Source organism: Gracilinanus agilis, chromosome 5 (genome assembly GCF_016433145.1).
Source record: "Gracilinanus agilis isolate LMUSP501 chromosome 5, AgileGrace, whole genome shotgun sequence".
Classification (NCBI taxonomy): Eukaryota; Metazoa; Chordata; class Mammalia; order Didelphimorphia; family Didelphidae; genus Gracilinanus; species Gracilinanus agilis.
The window spans coordinates 171406428-171431254 of record NC_058134.1 but is presented as its reverse complement, the minus strand read 5'-3'; the positions used below and the strand labels follow the sequence as shown (position 1 = coordinate 171431254).

The window sequence follows — 24827 nt, the reverse complement described above, 5'->3', positions numbered from 1 at the left end:
GTGGAGGGAGAAGGCAGAAAGGGGTATGAAAAATAAGAGTTAAGACTATCCCAGCTTAACTTGAACTCAGTCCAACCTTGTGAAAGGAAGATGAACCAAATAACATATTGAATTCCCTTCTGGCTTGAATTCTAGGAAAGATATCTGCCCAAGTACTATCCATCCCACACAGGACTACCTCACTTTTCTCCCCTTTGAAACCAGATCTGTAAAGAGCATGAGTTCCTATTTCACTTAATCACTTCACACCCACCTCCACACATTAAATTCTAAATTGATTCCTCTTACCCATCTGTCTTCCTCTTCTTTAAAATCATAGTCCTTATTTACTTTTTTTCCCACTCTTAGATTACGGCAATAGCTGTGCCCCAAGCAGGTGCTAATTTCATCTTACTTATATTGACTATATAAGTCTGCCTCTCCTATCCCTTACCTTCATAAACATTATCTTGGCTTCCTTGGGGTGCCCCTGTAGTTCTTTCAGAGCTTTCAAAATGGAGAAGTTTTTAAACATCTAAAACACCTCTTCTGCCATTCCTTTTCATGTTTGCTCCTCTTCTGGCCCTTTCTACTTATCTTTACATTTTCATTCTGTGGAAAACTGTTAATGATACTGAAGCAGCACAGTTCTGTTTAGGGTCAATTCTCCAGACATTTCAGGGATCTTGTTGATGATTACCAACAAGATACTTGGAGAGCTGATGCCCAGTAAGGTATCAGGCAATTTTTCCTCAAGAGATTGAGGGTTACTAGTAAGCATATGAAAACGTAGGGAGATTTCCTAGATCAAAATAGATATATAATGGTATCAAAATGACCTTTATATGTTTATGACATTTTCTTTTACTACAAGCCCAAAGATAAAGCATATGTCTTCCATAAGATAATAGAAATGGAGTACTATATGATACCTGTCCAAAGAGTGTTACTTTGCTTAGGAGAAAGATTCTTGACCTAGTGGCCATGAACTTTTAAAAAATATTTTGATACACTTACCTATGTAACCCTGGGCAAGTCACTGAACCCCCATTGCCTAGCCCTTGGTGTTCCTCTGCCTTGGAACTAATACATAGTATTAATTGTAAGTTTGAAGGTAAGTGTTTTTTAAAAAATATTTTTATATCAGCATTTCAAGATAATTGGTATTGTTTGTATGCCTATGTATTGTATTTTATGCATTTAAAAGTGTTCCTCTAAAGAGGGGTATTCCACCAAGTTACCAGAGGGATCTAAGATGGAAGATGGAAGATAAAAAGAAAGATGGAAGAAAGGAAGGCCCACATAGTATTTGTTTGAAAAGGATCCAAGTAGGTGTTTGAATGGACTTCAAACTCCATATACATCATTAGTGTGATACGGGTTCCATTTTGATTAATCTGAGACCGTGTTAAGAAAAACGTACAATCTGGGATCAGAGAGGGGATAGTTCTTATAGCCTTTATCTTGTTCTGATTATATCTAAAGCATCATGTTTAGCTCTTGGTGCTGTGTTTTTAAAGAAATGTTGATAACTGGAGAGTACTCAAGAGAAGAACAACCAAGATGTCTCATGGCTTCAAGATGATTAAACAACTGAAGGAAATGAGGATGTTTAATCTGGAAACAAAAATGAAGTAGAAGGGATGCTATATTCATAATAAAATAGCTAATGGTCTCTCATGTGGAGGGGTCATTCTGCTTATTGAGGTCCTAAACGCAGAACCAGGAGCAATGAGTAAAAATTGTCAAGGGACAGATTTAGGCTTGCTATGAGGATAACTTCCTAATTTAGGGCTGTCCTCAAGTATCAGATGAAAACAATGGATTTCCCCTTCCTAGAGGTCTTCCAGGAAAAGCTGCATCAACTTTTGGAAATGTTGCAAAGACCACACTCATTCATATATACTAGATGGGACTTGAAGCCCCTTCCAACCCAGAAATTCTTTAATCCTATGAATAGTCAGCATATGTAAAAAAAAAAAAAAGCTTTGAATCTGAGCTTAATAAGAGGGTCAGATTCCTTCAGTTTTGCCTATGCCTCATAGGGAAGAGTTTGGCCGGCACCCCCTCCTGAAAGAGAAAGAGAGAGAGAGAGAGAGAGAGAGAGAGAGAGAGAGACAGAGACAGAGACAGAGACAGAGACAGAGACAGAGACAGAGACTAAGACAAACAAACAAAAAAAGGCAAAGACCCAGAGATAGAGGCAGGTACATACAGAGGTTTCCTTCTTCATTTTATATAAATGGAAAATTACTACACTAAGAAGGATGCATAAAAATGAGTACCCTCCCCTCGCCCTGCAATAAGACAAGCTGTCTTCCAGGCTTTTAGCTATGCTTCATTAAGCCATTTTCTTACCCCTTCCTCCGTAAAGAAAATATTCTGCCTAAATGGTTCAAAAATAAAATGAAACAGTCCTCAAATTAAAAAAAAATCCTTGAAGTTTTTCCTTAAACTAGTTATATTTGTACCAAATGAGTACAGAACTAACTTGGTTGATGGAAGAATTTTCCCATGAGGTGGAATTTTCCATTGGTCAGATTGGAGGTTAACGAGTGTGACAATATGAAATATAATTAGCATAGTCGATGGTCTACAGTGCCAGCGTTCCAGATAGAATTGAAATAAAGTTAGCAAAAAAGTGGAAGAATCTTTCCTCTTTCACTGTTCAGCGTAGAGTTCCAATATACTGTTTGGCTGTCAATAACATGATTTCTCTAGTTTGGAGACTATTATTCTAATAGTTTGGAACAAAATTAACCTTATTGACAAGCAAGTACCATGTAAGGATTATGAGAAAGCACTAGGAGGTGTGGGAAAGAGTAATGATCTTGGAGTGAGAAAAACAGTATTCCAAGACCTGGTTTATTAAGCCGTGTACCCCTAGGCCAGTATCCTTTCCTCTTGATATTATTTGGATTAACTGCCTCTTGGGTTTTTATGAGGGTCATAGGGGAAGGCAGATGTAAGGTGTTTTGTTACTGAGATTTTCTATACATGGTGTCTCAGAAGTCTCGGCGCAGTTTTAAGGTATTCAAGCTTAAGCTTGTTTAGCTCTTATACCTTAAAACTGCACTATGACTATTGGGACACCTTGTATTAAAGTCACTTGCTATTTTGTGACTCTTTCAAAACATGGCGCCATGAAGTCTAACTCAACTAACAATTAGAAGACCATCCTATGGATTCTAAGTATAACTTAGTGCTTAGTGATAGAAAATCTTGAAGCATATTTATTTGATCCCTTTACCTTTACTTAGGGGAATTCATGGGACAATAAGTGCTGTTGTTTTTAAAAAAGCTCTAAGGCAACTAGGTAACTCAGTGGATTGAGAGCCAGTCCTAGGGTCAGTAGGTCCTAGGTTCAAATCTAGCCCAGACACTGCCTACCTGTGTGACCCTGGCCAAGTCATTTAACCCCCATTGCCTATCCCTTACCACTCTTCTGCCTTAAAACCAATACCTAGTATTGATTCTAAGGTGAAAGGAAAGGGTTAAAAAAAAGCTCTACGGTTGGCAAAGCAGCAAGGTATTATATAAACATGATCTCATTTAATCCTTAGAGCAAATCTTTGATTTGGGTCCTGTAGATGCTATTATCCCCATCTTACAGATTGAAAAATTGAAGTGCAAAAGATAAAATGTCCTAACTGGGGCAACATGTCTGTGGCAGAATTCAAACGCAGATCCCTCCTGACTCATTTGTATTCTTTCTGTTCCTTGCACTAATAATAATGATGATGTCCTAATGACTAGCATTTTGATAATGCTTTCCGTTTTACAGCATGTTATTATCTCATTTGAGTCTTACCTCAATGTGTGGCAGGTAGTACAAATATGATTCTCCCTATGATATAGTCGGAGATACGTCTTTTTCCAAAAGCCATCGCTTTTGGCTCAGAAGAAAGCCAGCAGTTTTTCATCCTGTGACCCATGTCAAACATTGCTCCTTCCCTCTAATAAATATACATAGTTTGTGCTATATTTCTATTTCTTTGACACTAAAAGAGTGAAAGTTGACATTTATGTTTATTTTAGCCCCTGGAGGAGAGTGGGCAACAAGGAAGGGTCCAGTGGGAGTATAAACAGTGATTAGGGCAAAGGAAGGAGATACTGGGAGAAAGTTATATCCACAAACTAAGGTCACCACCACTGCTGGTAGTTGCTCTACAGCCTAGTCTCTGGGTTGTTCCTTTTGACTCTTATCCCATGTCCAGTTAAAGAAAGAAACATTTTCTCTATGGCCATAAAATCATAAATTAAGAGATGGTAGCAGCTTAGAATAGGGCAGTGTGATGGCACAGTAGATAAAGTCATGGGCCTGGAGTCAGAAAAAGCTGAGTGCAAATATGGCCCCAGATACATATACTTGGTGACCCTAGACAAGTCATTCAACCTTGTTTGCCTCAGTTTCCTCATCTGTAAAATAAGCTGGAGAAGGAAATGGCAAACCACTCCAGTATCTTTGCCAAGAAAAACCCAAGTGGGGTCACACAACTGAACAAAAATAACTTAGAAGTTAATTGAACTAAGATGAAAAAAAAACATAGATTTTGAGGTAGAAAGTACTCCTAAGGTCATGTAAGTAACCAAACCAGGATTTGAACCCAAGCCTTTCAGCTCAAAATATAGCCTACCTGCCTATTCCCAATTCCATATTCTTAATAGAGATGATTTTGTTCATCTATTTCACCAGCATTTATCTAACACTACCTATATATTCAACCTTGTATTAGACTCTGGGGAACAAAATAATCAGAGGACAGTCATCATCTTCAATGACTTTGCAGTCTAGTTGGAGAGATAGAGCATTAAACAACTATGAATTAATTTGCAATTTGCCCCTGGTCTGTGCCAAGAGCTTCTCATGGCATGGATGATGTTGATAGCAAAACATGGCCGTATGGACCAGGCAGGGCAATCTATGGTGGTGACATCTCTATTAGTGAGCACATTTCTAATGGGGAAGTGAAGATTTTGCCCAAAGAGGGCAATAAGTAACCTTTGGTAGCCAGGCAAGATTGGGATTAACTAAACATGTTGTGGAAGAGTTACTTTAAAAAAGAAGTGCCTTTTCTTCTTCTAATAGTATAGTGAAGAGATAGAGGATAGATGTAGAGAAAGAGTTGTAAAGGCAAGAGTAAAAATGCCAGCAAGAAGCCTAGATCATATTAAATAAAGAAGATACAAGATGGTCTACTCTAAAGGATAATGAAGGCAGGAAGCAAGAATTTATTTTGAACTTAAATGCTTTCTCATCTGATCCTCATGGTAACTCTGGGAAATAGGTGCAATTATTAGCCCTATTTTATAGTTGAGAGAAATGAAGTAGGCAAGGGTAAACAGCTTACCCAGTCATCCAACAACTTACATACAGTGGGCAGAACACTGGACCTGGAATCAAGAAGGCTTGAGTTCCAAATATGGTCTTAGATACTTATTAGCCATGTGATCCTGGGCAAGTCACTTAATCCTGTCTGCCTCAATTTCCTCATCCAACTAGTAAGGCTACTACAATTTAGGTCTTCATAACTCCAGTCCCAACACTCTATCTGATATACTACCTGCTTAGCAAGAAAACTGGGGGTGAGGTGGGGGGAGAAACATGTCAAACAAATGAACAAATACATTTAAAACAGCAAATATGAGGAGCAGAGGGAATCAAAAGGGACAAGAAGACCATTTGACCTAGATCTCAAGCTCAAAAATGGTCCTCCAATTTAGCAGGTTAACATACCACCATGAAACTGGAACATTTGAATAAACTTGCTATATACAATTCTGTCTCAGAATTAGATTTTTCATCAATACCTTAATGTATTAAAACGTGTTCATTCAAAAATTCAAATTATATCTCATTTTTCTGACATTTGATTTTCATGTATTTTTTTATTTATGGCTAAAATCTTCAAAAATTTTAAATGGCCTAGGTCTAATTCTGATTACTTTGTTGTTGTTCTTGTTCAATCAGTTCCAGTCATGTCTGATTCTCTCTGACCCCAACTGGGGTTTTCTTTTTTCTTTTCTTATTATTTTAATATAATTTTAATTTTATTTTTTAAAAATATTTTTCATGGTTACATGATTTGTGTTTTCTCCCTCCTCTTTTCCCTCCCCTCCCAGAACTGACAAGCAATTCTACTGGATTATTCATGCATTATCACTCAGAACCTATTTCTATATTACTCATTTTGTAATAGAGTAGCTATTACAAAACTCTAAATCATGTACCCATATAAACAAGTGATAAATCACAAGTTTTCTTCTGGATTTCTACTCCCACAGTTCTTTCTCTTGATGTGGATAACTTCTTTCTCTCTATGTCAAAATTGTCCTGGATTATTCCATTGCTTTTAGTAGCAAAGTCAATTACATTGGACTATCCCACAAAGTTTCTGTTACTATAGTTCTCCTGGTTCTGCTCATTTCACTCCTCATCAGTTCATGTAGGTCTTCCCAGTTCATCATTCCTTATAGCCATTGCCAGGGTCATCCTTGATTTTCTAGTTTTTTGCCACCACAAAAAGGGCAGCTATAAATATTTTTATACAGACTTTTTTTTTTATCTCTTTGGGCTACAGACTAGTGGTGGTATTGCTGGATCAAGGGGCATGCATTTTTAAAGCCCTTTGGGCATAATTCCAAATTGCCTTCCAGAATGGTCGGCAATTTACAACTTCACCAACAATGTATTATTTTCCCAATTTTGCCCAATTGGGGTTTTCTTGGAAAAGATACTGGAGAGGATTGCCATTTTCTTCTCCAGCTCAATTTACAGCTGAGGAAACTGAGATAAACAGGGTTAAGTGACTTGCCAGTACTCTATCCCCAACAAAAAGTGTGCAAATGAGTTCCAAGATTAACATATTTAATTTAGCTAGAAGTGGTTGACCAAGAATAACTTATGATACTTGTAAAAAAAGTCATAGAAGCAAATGACATATTTGATGGGTGTAGAGTACCTGGCAGGGCTGAATAGAAAAGAAAAGAAATCCGTGTTGGACTGTATTAGAAAGCCAGAATTTTTCTCAATTGGCAATAAGGAACCATTGATATTTATTTGTTTGTTTATTTTAATAGAGGAGTGATATTATTAGATCTTTCTATGAGAAAAAATCATCTGGTAGCTCATGGAAGAGACAGCCATGTGGCCCAGTGGGTAGAGTGCTATGTTGAGTCAGGAAGAGTCAGGAAGATTTATCTTTCTGAGTTCAAATATGACCTCAGAAACTTACTGGCTGTGTGACCCTGGTTAAGTAATTTATCTCAGTTCTCTCATCCATCAAATGAGTTGGGGAAGGAAACGACAAATCACTCTAGAATCTTTACCATGAAAAACTCTAATGAAATTATGAAGAGTTCTGGATGTGACTGAAAAATGATTGGAAAGTTCATAGAAAGTGGAATGGGGATGAGAAAATTGGTTAGGACATTTTTTAATCCAGAAGGCTTGCTGTACAGGAGAATAGGGATGAAAGAGAGTGTTAATGAATGCCTTTTCTAATATAATTACAGTAGAATTATAGAAAATAGTAGTTTTGAGAAATGTTTCACAAGTAAAATCAATAGATATTGGTAACCAGTTAGATAGGAGAGATGAGAGAGAAGGAAGAATTAAGGAATGACAGTAGCAACCTGGGAAAATAGGTGAGTGAGTACAGAAAGAGTGAAATTAGGAGGAGGATCAAGTTGAGGGAGAAAATAATAATCTTGGTTTTTGAAAACATGTAAGCATGATGGCTTATAGGCAGTTGGAATTATGGATCTGGAATTCAGAAGAGATGTAAGAATAGGATATATGGATTTGATTTTCTATCTTTCTGGAAATGATCATTGAAGCCATTTCCATTGGAAGGTGTGGAGAGAGAAGAGGAAAGAAAGGAAGACATTGCCATGTAGAATGCCCATTCCAGTAGGGAAGAAGATGAAGAGACCTAGAAGGAGCGGTTAAATAGGCAGAAGGAGAATGAGAGGAGAGTTATATCATGGAAGCCAAGGAAGAGAAAGTATCCAAAAAGAAGAGGTAATTAGCAGTGTTAAATGTTACAAAAGCTTCATTACAGAAGGTTCTGGAAGGATGAAGACTAATTAGGTTTAGTGGTAATGTTGTGGGGAGTTTGAGGTGAGCCCCTGAGGTTCCAGATGGGTACCCTTTGCAATAATGCAAGACTCCATAGCTTCACTTAGAAATAAAAAGAGAAATTTATTAATTTGGAATTCATGTTGAATTTGGCAGGGAGGACAGCGTAGATGGAAACGCCACCTCCCCAAAGGGATCAACTCTGAGGTTTTTATACTCTTTACAGCAGGTGATACATGACTTGAAGAGGGTATTAACTCAGGCACAAGTGTGTGTGAGGGGGTGGGCGGGTGGGGGGTGAGTGGTCACTTGACAGGGATCAGAGCCATGTCTTATGTCCTGAAGACAAAGGGGACAAAGAGATGTCTTAGGTACAACTCCATGGTATCAAAGCATAGCCTGGAGCTGTATCTCTGTGTCCATCTCAAAACCTAGGGGAGAATCTAGTATGGATCTAGAAGGATAATTCTCTCAAGGGTCTTTCTTATCATTAGTCTTTGAAGTTCCAGAGTTACCCTCTCTTTAGCCTTAACAAGAATGCAAGGAAGCAAAGGAATTTTCCTGCTTACAGTTTGGCCTAAAATACTGCTATAACGTGGGGGTACGAGGTAAACCTAGGGTCCTGCATCAATAAGAAGGCCATTGATGACCTGTGGAGCCCACAGTTCAAGAGTTGAGGCAACAGAAAGATAGCAAGGAAGTTGACAGAGTGGATGATGAGGAAGTGAAGGCATCTCCAGTAGACAATTTTTGTCAAAATGTTTGGTAATGAAATGGTGATGGATTACTGGTTATTGCTAGGAAAAATGAAGCAAGCTTTCTATCGAGGAGAAACTGAGCCTTTCCCCTCTATGGCCTTGACAAGACCCCAGCGCCTCCCTTGGACCACAAGTCAGTGTTCAAGGAATCTTATGACAGCTGTTTTCATCTTTTCCCAGATGTCTTCCCTCATGCACATGGCTAATGTGATTTCCTTCTCTAAATCTTCAGCTAAAGCACCCAGTGCTTCTCTATCGAAATGCTCACCAAGCATTTGAGCCATTCTTTGCTTTGTTGTATCAAACAACCCAAAAGTTCTTTTTTGACATGGAACTGGGATTTTCAACTTAGTGGTTTATTCGCTCCTCTCAGTGAGTGTGTTCCAGGCTTTCTGAAGTCATCTCCTCTGGGAGGTAAAGCCTGATGGAGCTTCAGTTTGATAAGCTTGCTTGACAGACATTTGAATTTTCCAATCTGCCCCACAGATAGGATCAGGGATGTGTGTCCCACTAGAGAGTTAAGCCAATTCTTATGTAAATGCAATCCCCACTTCCAGCACCATCTGTCTGCATGTTTATATGGCCTGCTGGGTTGGAGCACTGAGATACAGGATACCATGAATCCTAAATCAGAGAGAAACTTATTAGATCTCAGATCTAATGCCTCATTCCTCCAAGTTTATTTGGAGAGAGAGAATAGACATATGATTTCATTGGTTTAGGGAATTCCCAGTGAAGAAATTCCCTCTCTCAAGACAGATTAGCATCTGCTCTGCAGCATATGATTTTTTTTTTAACCCTTAACTTCTGTGTATTGGTTCCTTGGTGGAAGAGTGGTAAGGGTGGGCAATGGGGGTCAAGTGACTTGCTCAGGGTCACACAGCTGGGAAGTGTCTGAGGCCGGATTTGAACCTAGGACCTCCTGTCTCTAGGCTTAGCTCTCAATCCACTGAGCTATCCAGCTACCCCTGCAACATATGATTTTTAAAGGACTAGCCCTTAACCTGGAGCCCATGAATTTGTTTTTTTGAAACATTTTGACAACTATTTGAAAATCATCAGTTTCCTTTGCAATTCTATATATCTTATGTTCTGCATTTAAAAACAACATTCTGTATAGGGAACCATAGGTATCACCAGACTGTCAGTGACATAACACAGGTTATGAAGAGCCGTCTTAAAGAACTACTTAGAACACTGAGGAGTCAGAGCAGGATTTGAACACATGTGGCTTTCCTGACTCCAAGAAAGATCTAGAAACCATGTTGTCAGCAGGCATAATAAAATGGAGTTCTAGTACAGGGGGAAATGGGAGAATAAGCATTTCTAAAGTGTCTATTTTGTGCTAGAAATTATGCTAGGTGCTCTATAAATATTATCTCACTTGACCCTCCCATCAACCCCAGGAGGTAGATGTGGTAGTCCATTTTATAGATGAGAAAACTTAGGAAGATAGAAGTGAAAACCATTGCCCAGGGTAGCACCTAGGAAGTGTCTTAGACTGGATTTGAACTCAGTTCTTCCTGACTCCAGGATCTCCAACTCTATCCACTGTACTACCTAGTGCCTGTTTCTGGTAGAGTACAGCCAATTCTCACTTATTCAGGAGGACATCCTGCCTTCCCCCCCACCCCACTCCTTTTGCAGGTAATCAAGACTTAAGGGTTCTAGTTCTCTTTACATTTACTTCATTAAGGAGACATACATGGCTAATTTACTTCTTGTTTTAAAAGCTCACTAACCCTCTCTGGTTCAGTTTCCTCATCCAAAAAAATGTCAGAAGGTGAGGGGAAGAGGGGAGAATTGGACTATGTCAATTCTGAGGTGCCTGTCACTTCTAAATGTGTTCCCATAAACCAGTTTCCTTAAGTGAGATTTGCATTTGTACATTGCACTTCCTTCTTTTTTTCCCCATTATCAGAAAACATTTTTAGCTCCACATTGAGATGCCCTAGAGAACATTTATGTATCAAAGAATGAAAAAAAAAAACCAAACACTTTTCTTGTGGCTACTGCAAAGGGACAAGACTGCCCCCCCCCTCCTTTTGAGGTTTGAGAAATGGTCATTCCTGCAGGAATATAGGAAAGGGTTTTACGTTTTCCTGGAGTTTTCATATTAAAAATGAACTAGGACACCATGCATCAGGGATTCTCTGTCCTATCTCTCAGAACACTCTGCTTTTGCCTACACTGTGCCCTTTGGCTGGAGTGCCCTCCTTCCCTCTCCTGTAATGAATTAAATATTCTTTGAAGTCCATTTCAAATGCTACATGCTTCAAGAAGTCTTTCCTGATTCCTCTGATCAGAAAGGATCTTTCTTTCAATCTAATTGAAAAATCATTTATTACATGCCTAATATGTGCAAGGCCATGTAGAGGTGAACGTCAAAAAAACTACATTTTATTGATCTTTCCCTTTAGACTTCTAAAGTCCTTTATTTTTAACTCTTCGATGCACTTATTATGTAGTATTATATTTTATATTATATTTTAGCTATCTGAATTGATGGCATCCCACTACTAGACTGTTACTTGAGGGCAGAGACTGTGTCTTTTATCTCAACATTATATCCCACTCAATATCTAAGTCATTGCCTTACCCACAATAGCTAACAAGTTGTTGGTTGTCATTGGTCAGAAATTCCATAATCAAGAAAGATTCGGATCTGAGTGGAGTACTGGAAGAGGGGAAGTTGACGGGTAATTTAGACTTGCTTTTAGTGCTCTGGATTATAGCAGCAAAGTGAAGGGAAGGGAATGAGATAATAAGAGCATATGATAAACCTTCAAATTCCATGCACTGAATGGCCCTTCTTGAAGAAGACAAAGGAGTAAGATTAGATTGATTGCATTTTCCCGACTTTGGAGTGAAAAAAAAAAAAAAAAGGAAATCCAATGGGTCAGATGACCTATTTGAGACCTTAGAAAAGACCTGAGGGAGGAGTGATGACAACTCAAAATGGATCAAAGTGATGTTCTTACCATGAAATAGTAAGCATCAGCCCTGGCACTGAGGAGCTACCTTCTAATTCTCATCCTCACCATGAGTATTGTTCTAGGCACACAGGAGATGCCCAGCTCAGGAAATCCTTCTTGATTGATTCCTTTGATTAATGAAACTCCACTACCAAAGGACCCTACTCTTTTATTCCTCCTTCTGGTAAGGACAAGTAACAAATGGCTCTACCCATCCCTGCCAGCCCATTTTCTAACCAATAGAGCTTTCTGATCAGGCAACAGCAAATTGAAAAATCCTTACCTTGCACTTCTAATTTTGACTACTCAGTGATTTTTGTTTTTCTTTTCTCTTTTCAACAGCTCCAGAAGTCCTTGCACAGAAACCTTATAGTAAAGCAGTTGACTGCTGGTCCATCGGCGTGATTGCCTATATATTGTAAGTATTTCCATACTATACTAGTGTCTGTGAAAAGATATTATGGAAAAATTAGTAAGAATTTTGCTAAAAATAGAAAATTTAGTTTACTGATTGCCCTTATTGTGTTATCATTTTGCCCAGAGGCCATATTTGCCCCTCAAATCTAATTGGTATAAAACCTGAGTATAACCTATAGTATCAATGTTCTTTTTTTAAATTAATAATCAACATGCTACATGAGAAGCTATATGATATGGTGTATTGAGCTACATTTGGCATTGGGAAGACTGTCTAGATTGAATCCCATCTCAGACACTTACTGGCTGTAAAACTTCGGAGCTATTTTCCTTATCTATAATAAGGTAGGTTGGGCTCAATGAGAAGGCAGCTAGGCGGTGCAGTGTATAGAGTGCTTGGTCTGAAATCAGGAAGATTCATCTTCTTCAGTTCAAATCTGGCTTCAGACACTTACCAGCTGTGTGACTGGACAAGTCACTTATCCTGTTCAGCTCCATTTCCTCAAATGTAAAATGGTCTGGAGAAAGAAATGGCAAAATACTCCAGTATTTTTGCCAAGAAAATCCCAAATGGGATCTCAAAGAGTCAGACACAACTCAAAGGATTAAACAAAAGGGCTCAATATCCTCTAAAATCCTTTTTGACTCTACATCAATGTTCCTGTGATTTTTTTTATTCCAAAAAAGATTGACATTGGTGGGGAGGTGATGTGCATTTAGACTATTCTCACTCTAATCCCATGAAATAAGTGTGTCATAATAATAATAGTAGTAATAACATATATATAGCCCTTTTATGGTACAGGAATCATTTTCTTCACTAAATAATTCTATAAGGCAAATATATTTCCCATTTCACAGGTATGAAATACCCAGAAACCATAAAGTGCTAGATTTTTTTCAATTATTTTCAAATCATGTCTGGACTCCTCATGACCCCAATTTGGGTTTTTCTTGGCCAAGATACTAGAATGGTTTTGCCATTTCCTTGTCTAGTTCATTTTACAGATGAAGAAACTATGGCATATAGGACTAAGTGACTTGTCCAGGGCCCCATAGTTAGAAAGTGCCTGAAGCCAGATTTGAACTCAGGAGGATGAGTCCTTCTGATTCCAGATCTGACACTCCTCCTATTGTGTCATCTAGTTGTCCTAAAGTACCAGGTAAATGTTTGCAATTATTATAGATCTTGTTATTAAAAGAAGGGCTGGCAAATTGCTTCCAGAGAATCTTTTTAAAAATCCATCTAGAAATCTAATATTACAATTCCATTTTTTCCAGTTTTATTTTCAAAACCTTCTTTTGGAGCACCATCTTGGGATAAGACTAAAATAAAAAATGCATCTTCTGCCAAATAATTTACACAATTGGTTAAAAATGAGTTTTCTGCCCAAATAGGGACCTGTCTCTGACAGAAATAGAAGGCCACAAACATTTCCCTGGAACATGAGGGGACTCGGGTCAGAGAAAGATCCGACTGCTCATTATCCTGTTTCCCCCAGATATTGTTCAGAGACTTACTCCCTTGACATTTACTTTTTTCTCCTCATTTTCTGAAAGATTCATTGTTTTTCCCTGGAATTTACTGCTTTTTCCTTACATAACTGTGTATCTTATTAATTCTATGTCAACTCAGAAAGGCAATATATGGAACTCCATCCAAATATGTGTATTCCAATGGGGCATGCTTAGTCAACAGGCCCTATGGAGGTAATGCGTTAAGACCCATTTTGTTCAATTAACTAGGGATCAAAAAGGATGAAAATGATGTGGTTCCTCATGGCCGGGGGGAATGGAACAAAGACCCAAGTATAATGCTTAGCCTACTAGAATGAGACAAAGAGGAAATCCACGCAAAGTGCCATAAGAAAATCTGAGAAAGGAGAGAGAACTTTAAGCAGTGGAAGGCTTCATTGGAAAGGTATCTCTTGAAATGGACCTTATGGGTAAAGGACACTAACTGGCAGATACTTGATGAGGTCCATTCCAGGCATCTAGAACAACCTGTGCTAACACATAGAGGTAGGGTAGGGATTGTGAAATAGGGAGAAGATTTTTTACATCAGTCAAAGTCAGCAGAACTACCGTCTCAGGAGAATTTGCTCTTTAGACCTTATATTGAATTATGAAATGAAAGTGTTTGCTCAATCCTAAAGGACTTTCAGGCAAGATAAAAACTTGAGGAGATGTTTCAAAAGAAGAAGGAGGTAGAGGGGAGAGAAGGAGGATGCACACAGGGGAGCCTTCCAGAACCACTAACCTTCTTACCTTAGAATCACCAACTGTTCCACTTGTAGATAAAGCCAGTCCTAAGAAACATAGGTGACGGTGGATAGAATGCAAGCTTGGAGTCAGGAAGACATGACTTTGAATCCTACTTTAGACACTTGTTAGCTGAATTACATTGAGCAAGTTTTCCCAGACTCAGTTTACTCAAATGTAAAATAGGAACAATAATAGCACCTATATCCCAGAATTGTTTTAAGGGTCAAGTGTAAAAACATCTAAAAAAACATTTTGTAAACTTTAAAGCTCTATAGAAATCATATGGGCATATATATATATATATATGTTTTATACATATATTCATTCATTTCAGTCATGTACAATCCTTTTGGGGTTTTCTTGCCAAAGATACTAGAGTGGGTTGCCATTTCCTTCTCCAGCTCTTTTTACAGAGAAAAGTGAGGCAGACAGAGTTAAGTGACTTGCCCAAGATCGCACAGCTAGTAAGTGTCTGATTCTAAATTTGCTGAGTTTAGAAACTCAGAAATGCATAAAATGTATGTATAGCATCAGGTAATCTCAATATGTTTTATCTTTTAATACCATAAATATATACAATGTATTTTTTAAAGTTAAAATAATAAAAAGTTAAAGTTTCTTAAAAGAATGCAAAAGCCAGCAGATGACACAGAAAGAATAGAAATGTAGAGATATCTTAAAAAGTCTAGTGACTCATAAATGCATAAAATGCATATACTGTTATGTGTAATATTACCAGTACAATATGTATTTTATTATTTAATATCACTAATGAAAAGCTATTTAATTTTTTTCTGAAAATTAACTTTATAATAAAAGAACTGAGATTCCACAAACCAATAGTGAGTACCTGTAAGGAATTTCAAAGATTATTTTTAAAAATATCTTTTGCTATACATGCAATATATTCAATATTATTCTCCTCAAATGTATTTCATTTAAAAAATTTTTCATATTTATTTTGTATTTCTTTTTCATATGATATTTTTACTTAATGTTGACCTGCATATACCCTATAACTAAATACTTAAACCAAATTTAAAATAAGATATTGTAGACACCCCATAAAAGGAAAAGGAAAAAATCCAGACTTCTCTGGTACAAAGGGAGGGCCAAATATTTGTATACAAATTTCCCAGAATGTGGGGGCACCATGCCCTGACCACCTCTGATGTGGTAGAGATATACTTGTATATACATGCACGCATATGTGTATATTCATGTCTACACTTATGTGTGTGTGTATATATGTGTGTGTGTGTGTGTGTGTGTGTGTGTGTGTGTATGAAGGTAATACATGGTAAGTACCAAATGAGTCATATATAATAACAGTTCTAGGACTTTGGAGTAGGGGGAAATCCCTAGGGGCTGAAGTTGTCCGAATTAGAAGTTGAGATTTGCACTATTTTTTAAAGGATAGATAGGTCCAAATCCTTGAGTGAATTAGAAAGGGTACAATGCCATTGGATGGGCAATGAATGACAGTACCCCTGAGTGACACTTGAAAAACAGTGGAATAGTTTGAGAGTCAATCTGAGTGGTTCCAGGCAGTGCTGACCTTGAAGAGGTATAACAACAGGGACACGGGGCTGAAGAAAGGGAGATTATAAGGAAGATGAGTTAGATCTGGGAAAGGACAAGCATGGTGGCTGCAGCTGGTCTAAGTCTCCATGGACTGATAGCATCAGTACTTATATTCCTTGTACCCTATCTGCATTGCTGAAAAGCCCCCTACACTGGGATAACTGGCAACAAAGGAGGTCTGGGGCTCAAAGCAAAAGCACAGGAGAAGTTGAACATGGCATTAATAGAATATAGATCTGAGTCCTAAAACTGGACTGGCCATACCTGCTAGACTTAGGGCAGTCAGTGACTTGGGCAAATAGGAACATGAGAAATGAATTAGAGGTCAAATTCCTAATCTTTTACTCCTACCTATTGATCTATTCTGCCTCTTTTTAGTAGAGAATCATCAATTTCAAATTTATATTTTAGTTCTTGATGTGGGCTGTGACCAAGAACAGGTTTAATTGCCTTTCCACAAGGATTAGCAAAGAGCCCTAGATTATTAATATCAACTGTAATGAAAAAGAATCCAGACAACTTTTTCAGCAGGCAACAGTATTATTTTTGTTTTATAAGCCTGTCATATAGCTATTAGATTGTAGCAAAAAATGATTGAAATACACCCCAGCATCTGATTGGCTCCTCTTGGGGTCTTTTCCCTCTATGTAAACATTGCCCATTTTGTCAGCATGAATAATGTGTAAAATGATGTAGCATAATTTTATTTTTGATCCCTACACTAATTGCCATATTAACTATCATTTTAAAAGATGGATTCCTCCCACTACCATCCCTGCCTTCTCAAGAACATTAATCTTTTAGTATATTTGATGGTGTCTTCTTCTCTCATACCCATACCACATTTTCAGTCTTTTAGAGCAGCTCTGAAGTTGGAAACTTCAGATCTAATAGATTTATAGTGAATACTTTGCCTGTAGAATTAAAAGACTGAGAAGGGATTGGAGGTATTCCAGGCAAATGCTGATGGGTGGCATGGGCCTCTAGAGCTCCCTCATACAAGACTAAAGTGCCAAACAAAACTATATCCCAAATCAAAATGGGAGCAAGCAACTGTTACCTGATCAAAATCTCATGCCCCTTTCTTCCTTGTATTTTACTTGTCTTCTCAGGTCCTCAAAGAATTTTTTGTCTGATAATTTACCATAGTTATACCCATAGGGCACAAATAGATTAAAGAATTGTTTTATTTTGTCTTGACTAAGGAAGATCTTGGGCAGTTGGTGGCAGAGTGGAGAGACTGTTGGGCTGGGAGTCAGGAGATCCTCAGTTCAAATCTGGCCTCAGACACTTACTAGCTATGTGACCCTGGACAAGTCCCTTAACCCTCTTTACCTCAGTTTCCTCATCTCTAAAATGAGCTGGTGAAGGAAATGGCAAACCACTCCCAAGATCTTTGCCAAGAAAAACTCAAATGTTTCTGGGTAAGTCATGTTACTCTGTTGACCTCAGTTTCCTCATTTGTAAAATGAACTGGAGAAGGAAATGGCAAACCACTCCAATATCTTTGCCAAGAAAACCACAAATAGGGTCATGAAAAATTGGACACAACCAAAACAACTCAATAACAAAAGAACTTAGGAAGATTGCCACTCCCAAAGTGTCTTTTGAAGCATAGAGGTGTTGTAGCAGAGTCATTCTTGAGAGCCTGGAGTTTCATTTTTGAATGTTTGTTTACTGTCATTGTTAACACGGATTCACTGAAAGTTATTACTAAGGGAAATCTTAGAATAATATGGTCCAGTGCCCTGCTTCTATATATGAGGAAACTGAGGCCCATGGAAGCTAATTAATAAGCCTAAGGGTCACATAGACAGTCGATGGGTGAGCTGGAAGTTGAGCAGCTTTTCTTGGCTCCTGTTTAGTCTTCTATTATACCATGTGGTCTGTCTCTCATTTCTTTGTCTAGAAGTAATTACAAAGTTTTGGATTTCTTTTTTTTTTTTTAATGTAGTGATTTTACCCATTATTGGCCTCCTACAATCCAAGAGGCTTCCGTACTATGCAATATTTAGAATAAGTCACACAAAGGCTGCAACTCATTCTTTATGTGACTTTGGGTAAGTTTGTCCCCACTAGAAGCCTCTGGGTACTCTTTTGTAAAACGCGAGGTTTGGACTAAATGATCTCTAGAAAATTCCTTTCAGCTCTAAATCTATTGCTCTCTATTATTCTGTGATTTCTGTGTTGGCCCAAATAGTCACCTTAAATTGTACATAAAATGATTTGCATATTCTGCCCATTTTTCCTGGGACTTATATAAAGACATGTTAAGGCTTTATCCCTTTAAATGTCTTCTAAGGAGAATAATTCAATATTAATGCCACTAGAGAAAAAAAGGATAATTACAAAATTTCAGTAAAATGACGGCATCTAACACAATGTTACTGGCATTAATCCCATTAGATTAATAAGAATAATTAATAGGCATTCAGCATTGAGCCATAAGAACCGATTAAGTGCTTGCCTTGAATATGCCAGTCATAGTGCTAAGCAATGAAAATGCAAAGACAAAAGTGAAAAATCCCTGTCCTTAGAGTTTACATTCTGTAACATGGGGGCTGAGTACAATGTGCTAGGTAAGAAGTGACCTTTTTTATCCCTACACTATGAGTTGCTTGTGGCAGGCTGAGCACTGAGGATTCTAAGTGTCATCAAGCCTTTTGGGTCTGAACCTCAACGTCCAAGGTTCAGTACTACTCGATTTATCATTTATCAAGAGGAAGACCGATCTCTAAATGGCTGGCTGGCTGTGCGCTCCTGAACAATCACCTTTTCCTTCAGTGGCCTAAGTAACTGTCTAAGGTTCTTGGCCACGTAGATTATATTGGTAGTGGGAATTTTCCTCATCCAAGAGTTCCCTAAACTGTTGAAGTACAAGATCCAGGCCCTATACGCATCTTTTTAATCTTATTTCCTAAATATCCAGACACAGAAACAAAGGAGATGGAATTAGATTATAGACAGTGATAGCACATGAGCTGAACTCCCATAAAACCGTATGAACTAATTGCTCTGAGCCCTAAAATTGTTCAAAGAAAGAAGGGGAGAAAAGAAAAGAAAGAGTAAGACCTTTGCAAACCCAGGAAAGAAAGAAAAGAGGCAGATAGCCTTACAGCAAGAGCTCCTACCATGATTGAAGGAAATGCTAAATTTTTCAATTACAGTGAAAATAAAGTTGCAGGAGTTTCCTCCCACCCACCCCCAATCCAAATTCATAGATCCCCTGACTTTCCTGCATAGCCCTTATGAGCCCCAGGTTAAGAATCTTTGCCTTCCAGACATCTAGAGAAAAAGGAGCAACACAGAATATATTAAACTTCTGACGACTGCTGAGAATTTGAGAAGTTTGCCACCCGTGGGGGAAAAGAGGAGGTAGATGATGATTATATATGGCTGTTTGCAGAGAGGAGGGGAAAAAAAATGGAGATGACAGACGATGAGGGCAATGGGAACGCACTGGCCTGACCCTCAAGCAAAACGAAAAGAGAGTGATAGAGGTTCCCAGGTGGCCAAGAGAGACACCATGTCTGCCTCTCCAACTCCTGGTCTAAAGTCACCTCCAGAAGCTGGACATTCCAGCTGTCAAGTCCTTAAGTCCGTTGTTCTCCATAACCAGATCCTGCACTCCATCTACAGGCTAAACAAGAAACTGCACTTTCCACATTCTTTAGTTGAATCAGTTTTTAAAATCCCAGGATCATAGGCTGGACTTAGTAGGGACTTAGAGGCGAACTCATCCAAGAAGTTCACTTTGCATATGAAGATACTGAGGCCCAGAGAAGTTATTCATCTGTCCAAGGATATCCAGGTATTTCATAGTTGAGCTGGGACTCAAATTCAGGTCATCCAACTCTAAAGCCACCATTGTTTGTACACAGAGTTCTTACTTACTCCTAAAAGATAGATTAGTTTAGGATCAAAAGGATCCTGCCAAGAAATCATAGGAAACTAAGCCTTTTGCCTAAGGGATCTCTCAGGGCCTTATAGTTTTGTTCTTTTGAGTTTTTATACATTGTTACAGTAGTTTTTTACTATTATACATCATACAGAAAGGAAGCTTCAAAGCTTGGAAAACCCAAGTTCAAATCCCACCTCTGACACATCCTTTCTCTGTGACAGCCTCTCCATCCTGACAATGGGCTGTCCCAAAACTCATTGGGAATGTCCTGGTATCAGGAAGACTCATCCTTAGGGTATCCCATCCCCCTTGACTTTTCTCCAATCCTCTCCTTCCTCTTCTGGTCCCTTGCCTTACCAGGTCCAAGATGGCAGGAAGACTCACCAGCACTGTGAGTTCCCATCCCTCTGGCCTATACCCTTAGATGAAGATTCTTAATTATTCACAGTGCTTGAATGACACGAGAGTCAACAAGTCCATTCTCCCAGTGAGATGAAGGACCATCAGGGCTTAAAGTCTGCAGTACTTTGCCTTCTAAGATTCTTTACACCTTACCCTCTTTGATCACTTGATATGGAAGGGGATATCACTCTATATATTGCTATTTAATAATCTCTTGGTCATTTTCTAATTTAAGTGGGGAATGGAATTAAGAGCCAAGATAAGGCTCTCCAGCCTATCTCATTTTAGGAGTTCCCCTTGTCCTTATGCCCTGCAATCACTTTGTGCTGCCATTTGAACTATGTTGGGCCTTTTCTGCTGCATCTTTAAGACTTAGAGGCCTTTCCATTTGACCTAAAGAAGTATGTCAAATGGGTTTCTGTTCTTTCATCCAAAATGCTTTCATTTCCAACCCTCATGCTTCTCTTTTGCCATCTATCTCTTGGAAACTGTCACATGAAAAGGTTTGAAGTTGTTTAGCCCAGAGAAAACAGGGCAAAATGTTAGGCCTGGTAGACGTCTGAGGAATACTGTCCTATTGAAGAGCTTGGAGTTTGTTTTATGCTACTCAAGAGGGTGGATGAAAGCTACAAGGAGGGTGATTCCAGTGCATCCTAATGAAGAGATTTATAACACTCTCCTCAGAGGAAATGGATGCCTCTTAAAGGAATGAACTCCTCATCCCCAAAGCTGATAAAGCAGAGGTTGGATAGTCTCTGCTAGACAGTATTATAGAAGAGAAAGAGGACTGCAAAAAAAAAATCAATTGGGAGTTTTATTGTAACTCCAATCACTGTTCCCCCTGACTTTCCTTCTAAAAACACTCCACTTTGGCTCCCATTAAGAATAGTTAACATTTATATAACTCTTTAAGGTTTAAAAAATATTGCACATTAGCTCATTTGATCTTCCCAACAACCTTGGGTAATAGGGGCTATCCTTATTCCCATTTTATAGAAGAGGAAACTGAAGCTGAGCAAGGTAAAAGGATTTGCATAGAGTCACATAACTGATAAGTAACTAAAGGAGGAATTTGCATCATTCGGACTCCTAAATCCAGTACTTTAACCCACTATGCCACTAAGTAGCCTCCTATATATGTTGACTTCCCTTTTGGGATGTGAATTCCTTGAAAGCAGGGACTGTCTTTCTTATATTTACATTCAATCACTTAGAAGAGTGCCTAGTTAATAAATGTTTAATTAATTTACTCATTCATTCGAAGTTTCCTTCCTTATAGTTAACATTCTCAAAAAATATGATGGATCTCAGACATCCTTTATTACCTTTAATTTCTGGATGAAGTAGGCAGATGCCACTTAATAGAGAGCTATTTAATAATCCCTTGGTCATTTGTTAATTTAAATGGGGGAGAGAGAATTAAGAGCCAAGAGAAGGCCCCTAACTTACCTCCCTTGACAAGTTCTCCCTTTTATGGCACCCCATGAATATGAATTGTACTTTCTGTTCTTCCCCTGAGAACTTAAAAAGGTCATTCTCACAATATATAAGGGAATTTATTTCATTACATTTGGAATCTAATTTTAAAACGAGGCTTTAGAGTTTTGACCCAGTTCTGAACTTTTGATAAAGAACTTCTTGGGGGAAAATGTGATCAGGGTTATGAATATTTATTAAGCACATGCATGCTATGTGGTATTGTACAAAAGCAAGCTAAAAGACCTCTAAAACACACTGACTTCATTAGAGAAGAAAGCTGGGGTAGTAGAAATTGAATTAGATTTGAAATCATGGGATTTAATGTTTGAACCCCAGCTCTGTGATATAACCAATATGACCTTACACAAGTGACTGCTGTCCTCTGGACCTCAGTTCCTTTATTTGTAAAATGTTGGGTTTGGATTCTTTTGTGATCATCCTTATAGAAGATAAACAGAGTATTGGGTTCTATATCAGAGATGATTAAAAAAACCATAAAGGCCATATTCAGGATAAATAAATAAGTGATTTCTGGCTCCGAGTATAGTGGGGAAAGGGGGGTTGTTTTGATTTTTTGTGATTAAATATGGAGTGAAAATGTGAGTAGGGATCAGATTAGGGGAACACAACAGGCCCTTCACATTTGGTCAATCAGTCAAGGCTTCCTGGAGAAGACAGGAAAATACAGAAAAGGAAAATTAGCTAGATTCCATTACTTTCTACTTCAGACCACACGCCCTCAGTGCAGTGGAACACACCCGGGCGGGACATAAACCCCATTTTCTGGCTTCTACCTCACTGACATTTATTAGGGAGAAGAGTTTTTCCTTTTTTCCTCTTCCAATAAAATACAGCATTGTGAAACTTTTCCATTTTCAATGATCAAAAAAACCAGCCCAGAACCCAAAAGCAAAAGCAGCCTTGAGAGACCAAAGCCTGTAGGAAGAAGGCAAAAAGTTATTTCTGAAATGCCATTATTCACTGGACAAAGGCTTAGCTGCTTAAGAAGGTCAGAACTTCTCCAAAGAAAAGGCCATCCACCAAGAAAACAAAGCTATGGTTCAAAGATGTCATAGGAAATACTTCATTGTTTTCAAGTCATCTCCTAGTTCTTGGTCTTAATCACTTCTAGATTGTTACATTTGTACCCTGTGGTGCTTTGGTAGGAAAATTCATTACTCATAAAAGCTCATTTAGCTGGTTGAATTTTAGCAATTTTTTTTCTCCCAACATAATTTTTGGTTATTGTGAAGCCTGCAAACTTCTGCCACTGGGTCCCACTTACTCCTCATTAAACTTTCAACTGTGCTATTGGAAAGACCTACATTTAATATGTGGGTAAAGATGGCTTCTACCAAATTTCTCTCCTTTGGGCTTTGCCTGTACATGGGCTGGCTCAGATCCCTGAAGCTCATATGAGGATCCCCTTCATCCTTTTACATGAAATTGATTGGACAATGGGAAGCAATAATAAACTTTTTTTTCCAAGAGAAAATTGTGCTATAAACTTGGAGAGGAGCCTTCAAATGACAAAAGCACAGGGTTTTTACTTCAACTCTGAATTGAATTTCACCTAGTCCAGCTCTTTTCTTATGGGAGAATTTCAAAATGATTTTACTTAAAATAGCTTACACTGCTAGCTTCTCACATTTTGAAAAGGTATTTAACTCTTCTCCTCCCCCTCCCTTCCCTACCAGCTTCCCTTCTGGTTTAGCATAAATTATGGATGGAATGTTTCTCCATACCTTTTTCCCCACCCCATCCCCATTTCTTTCCACTTCAGAGGCTTAGTTCCAAGCCTAGAAAAATGATCTAGAGTATTTATGTGCTGGATTCAGTCAGCATATTTTTTCTGAGACGTCTATTAATCCTCCTCTCACCCACATACCATTTTCTAAGCTTGCAAAAAAAGAAAGAAAGGAAGAAAGAAAGAAATTACTAAACACTTAATCAACTATATGATTACAAATATTACTAGGCACCCTTTTTAATTAGCAGTGTATTCACTGATCATCTTAAAATTTTACAAAGCTATGCAATGTGTCTAACTCTTTTGTGTACAGGGAAAAGAACAAAACTCTTCTAGCTGCTAAATTGGGTTTGCAGATAAATATAAATGGTCCATCACCCCACAGAGTAGAGCCTTATGGGGTGTGATCTACAACCCATAGTAAATTCAGTCAAGGGCCTGCTATATATAAAACCAAGCCCTTGGGGAGGGGGAAGAGGTATTTTGAGGCAACTTGACAGAGTGAATAGTATGTAGGTCTTGGGGCCAGAAGACTTAGGTTTGATTCTTGCCTCTGATACCTCTGAACAAGCTGTGGGGAGAAGTTACTCACAAAAGCTCAGTTTCCTTATTTGAAAAAACGGGAACAATAAACTTTGTATGGTTTGCTTTGTCAATGTGGAATCTAGAGATCCCAAACTTGTGGCCTAGTGAGATCTGATGAACCCCAAGTTTTAGGAATAGCTTGTAGGTTGGAGACCCCCAAAACTTGTAATCTGTTCCCTGTTCCAGTGAGAATCCACCCTGAAGGGAATCCCAGACTAGCAGTTGCAGACTGAATACCCTTTCCCTGGAAGACACACCTGGGCAGGGACCATCTTTTAGTATCCATTGCAAGTATCCCCTTCCCTTACACTCTAGCCTCTAGCTAGGATTCCTTTCCCTGGCTTGATCGTATCCTGTCAGTATGATAATGTCAATCATCTTTCCTAGTCCCTGGATCTTCCCAAATGGTATATAAGTTCCCCAATTTCTTTTGTTCCTAAGGAGTCGTCATCTAGCACGGTGGCACTCCCAAGGGGGTTGACCTCTGGGAATGCCACCACACTGCTTGCTAGTCTGGGATTCCCTTCAGGGTAGATTCTCACCGGAACAGGGAACAGATTACAAGCTTTGGGGGTCTCCAACTTACAAGCTATTCCTAAAACTTGGGGTTCATCAGATCTCACTAGGCCACAAGTTTGGGATCTCTAGATTC

At 38.5% G+C, this 24827-nt stretch overlaps 1 protein-coding gene across 1 annotated transcript in view; it reads left to right on the top strand.

Annotated features, from left to right (window-relative positions):
• CAMK1D (calcium/calmodulin dependent protein kinase ID) overlaps window positions 1-24827 on the top strand; it is a 484315-nt gene that overhangs the window by 420197 nt on the left and 39291 nt on the right. Inside the window, exon 6 of the mRNA XM_044677707.1 lies at window positions 12135-12210. Coding sequence (XP_044533642.1) covers window positions 12135-12210 — 76 coding nt within the window. The remainder of the gene's footprint in view (window positions 1-12134; window positions 12211-24827) is intronic.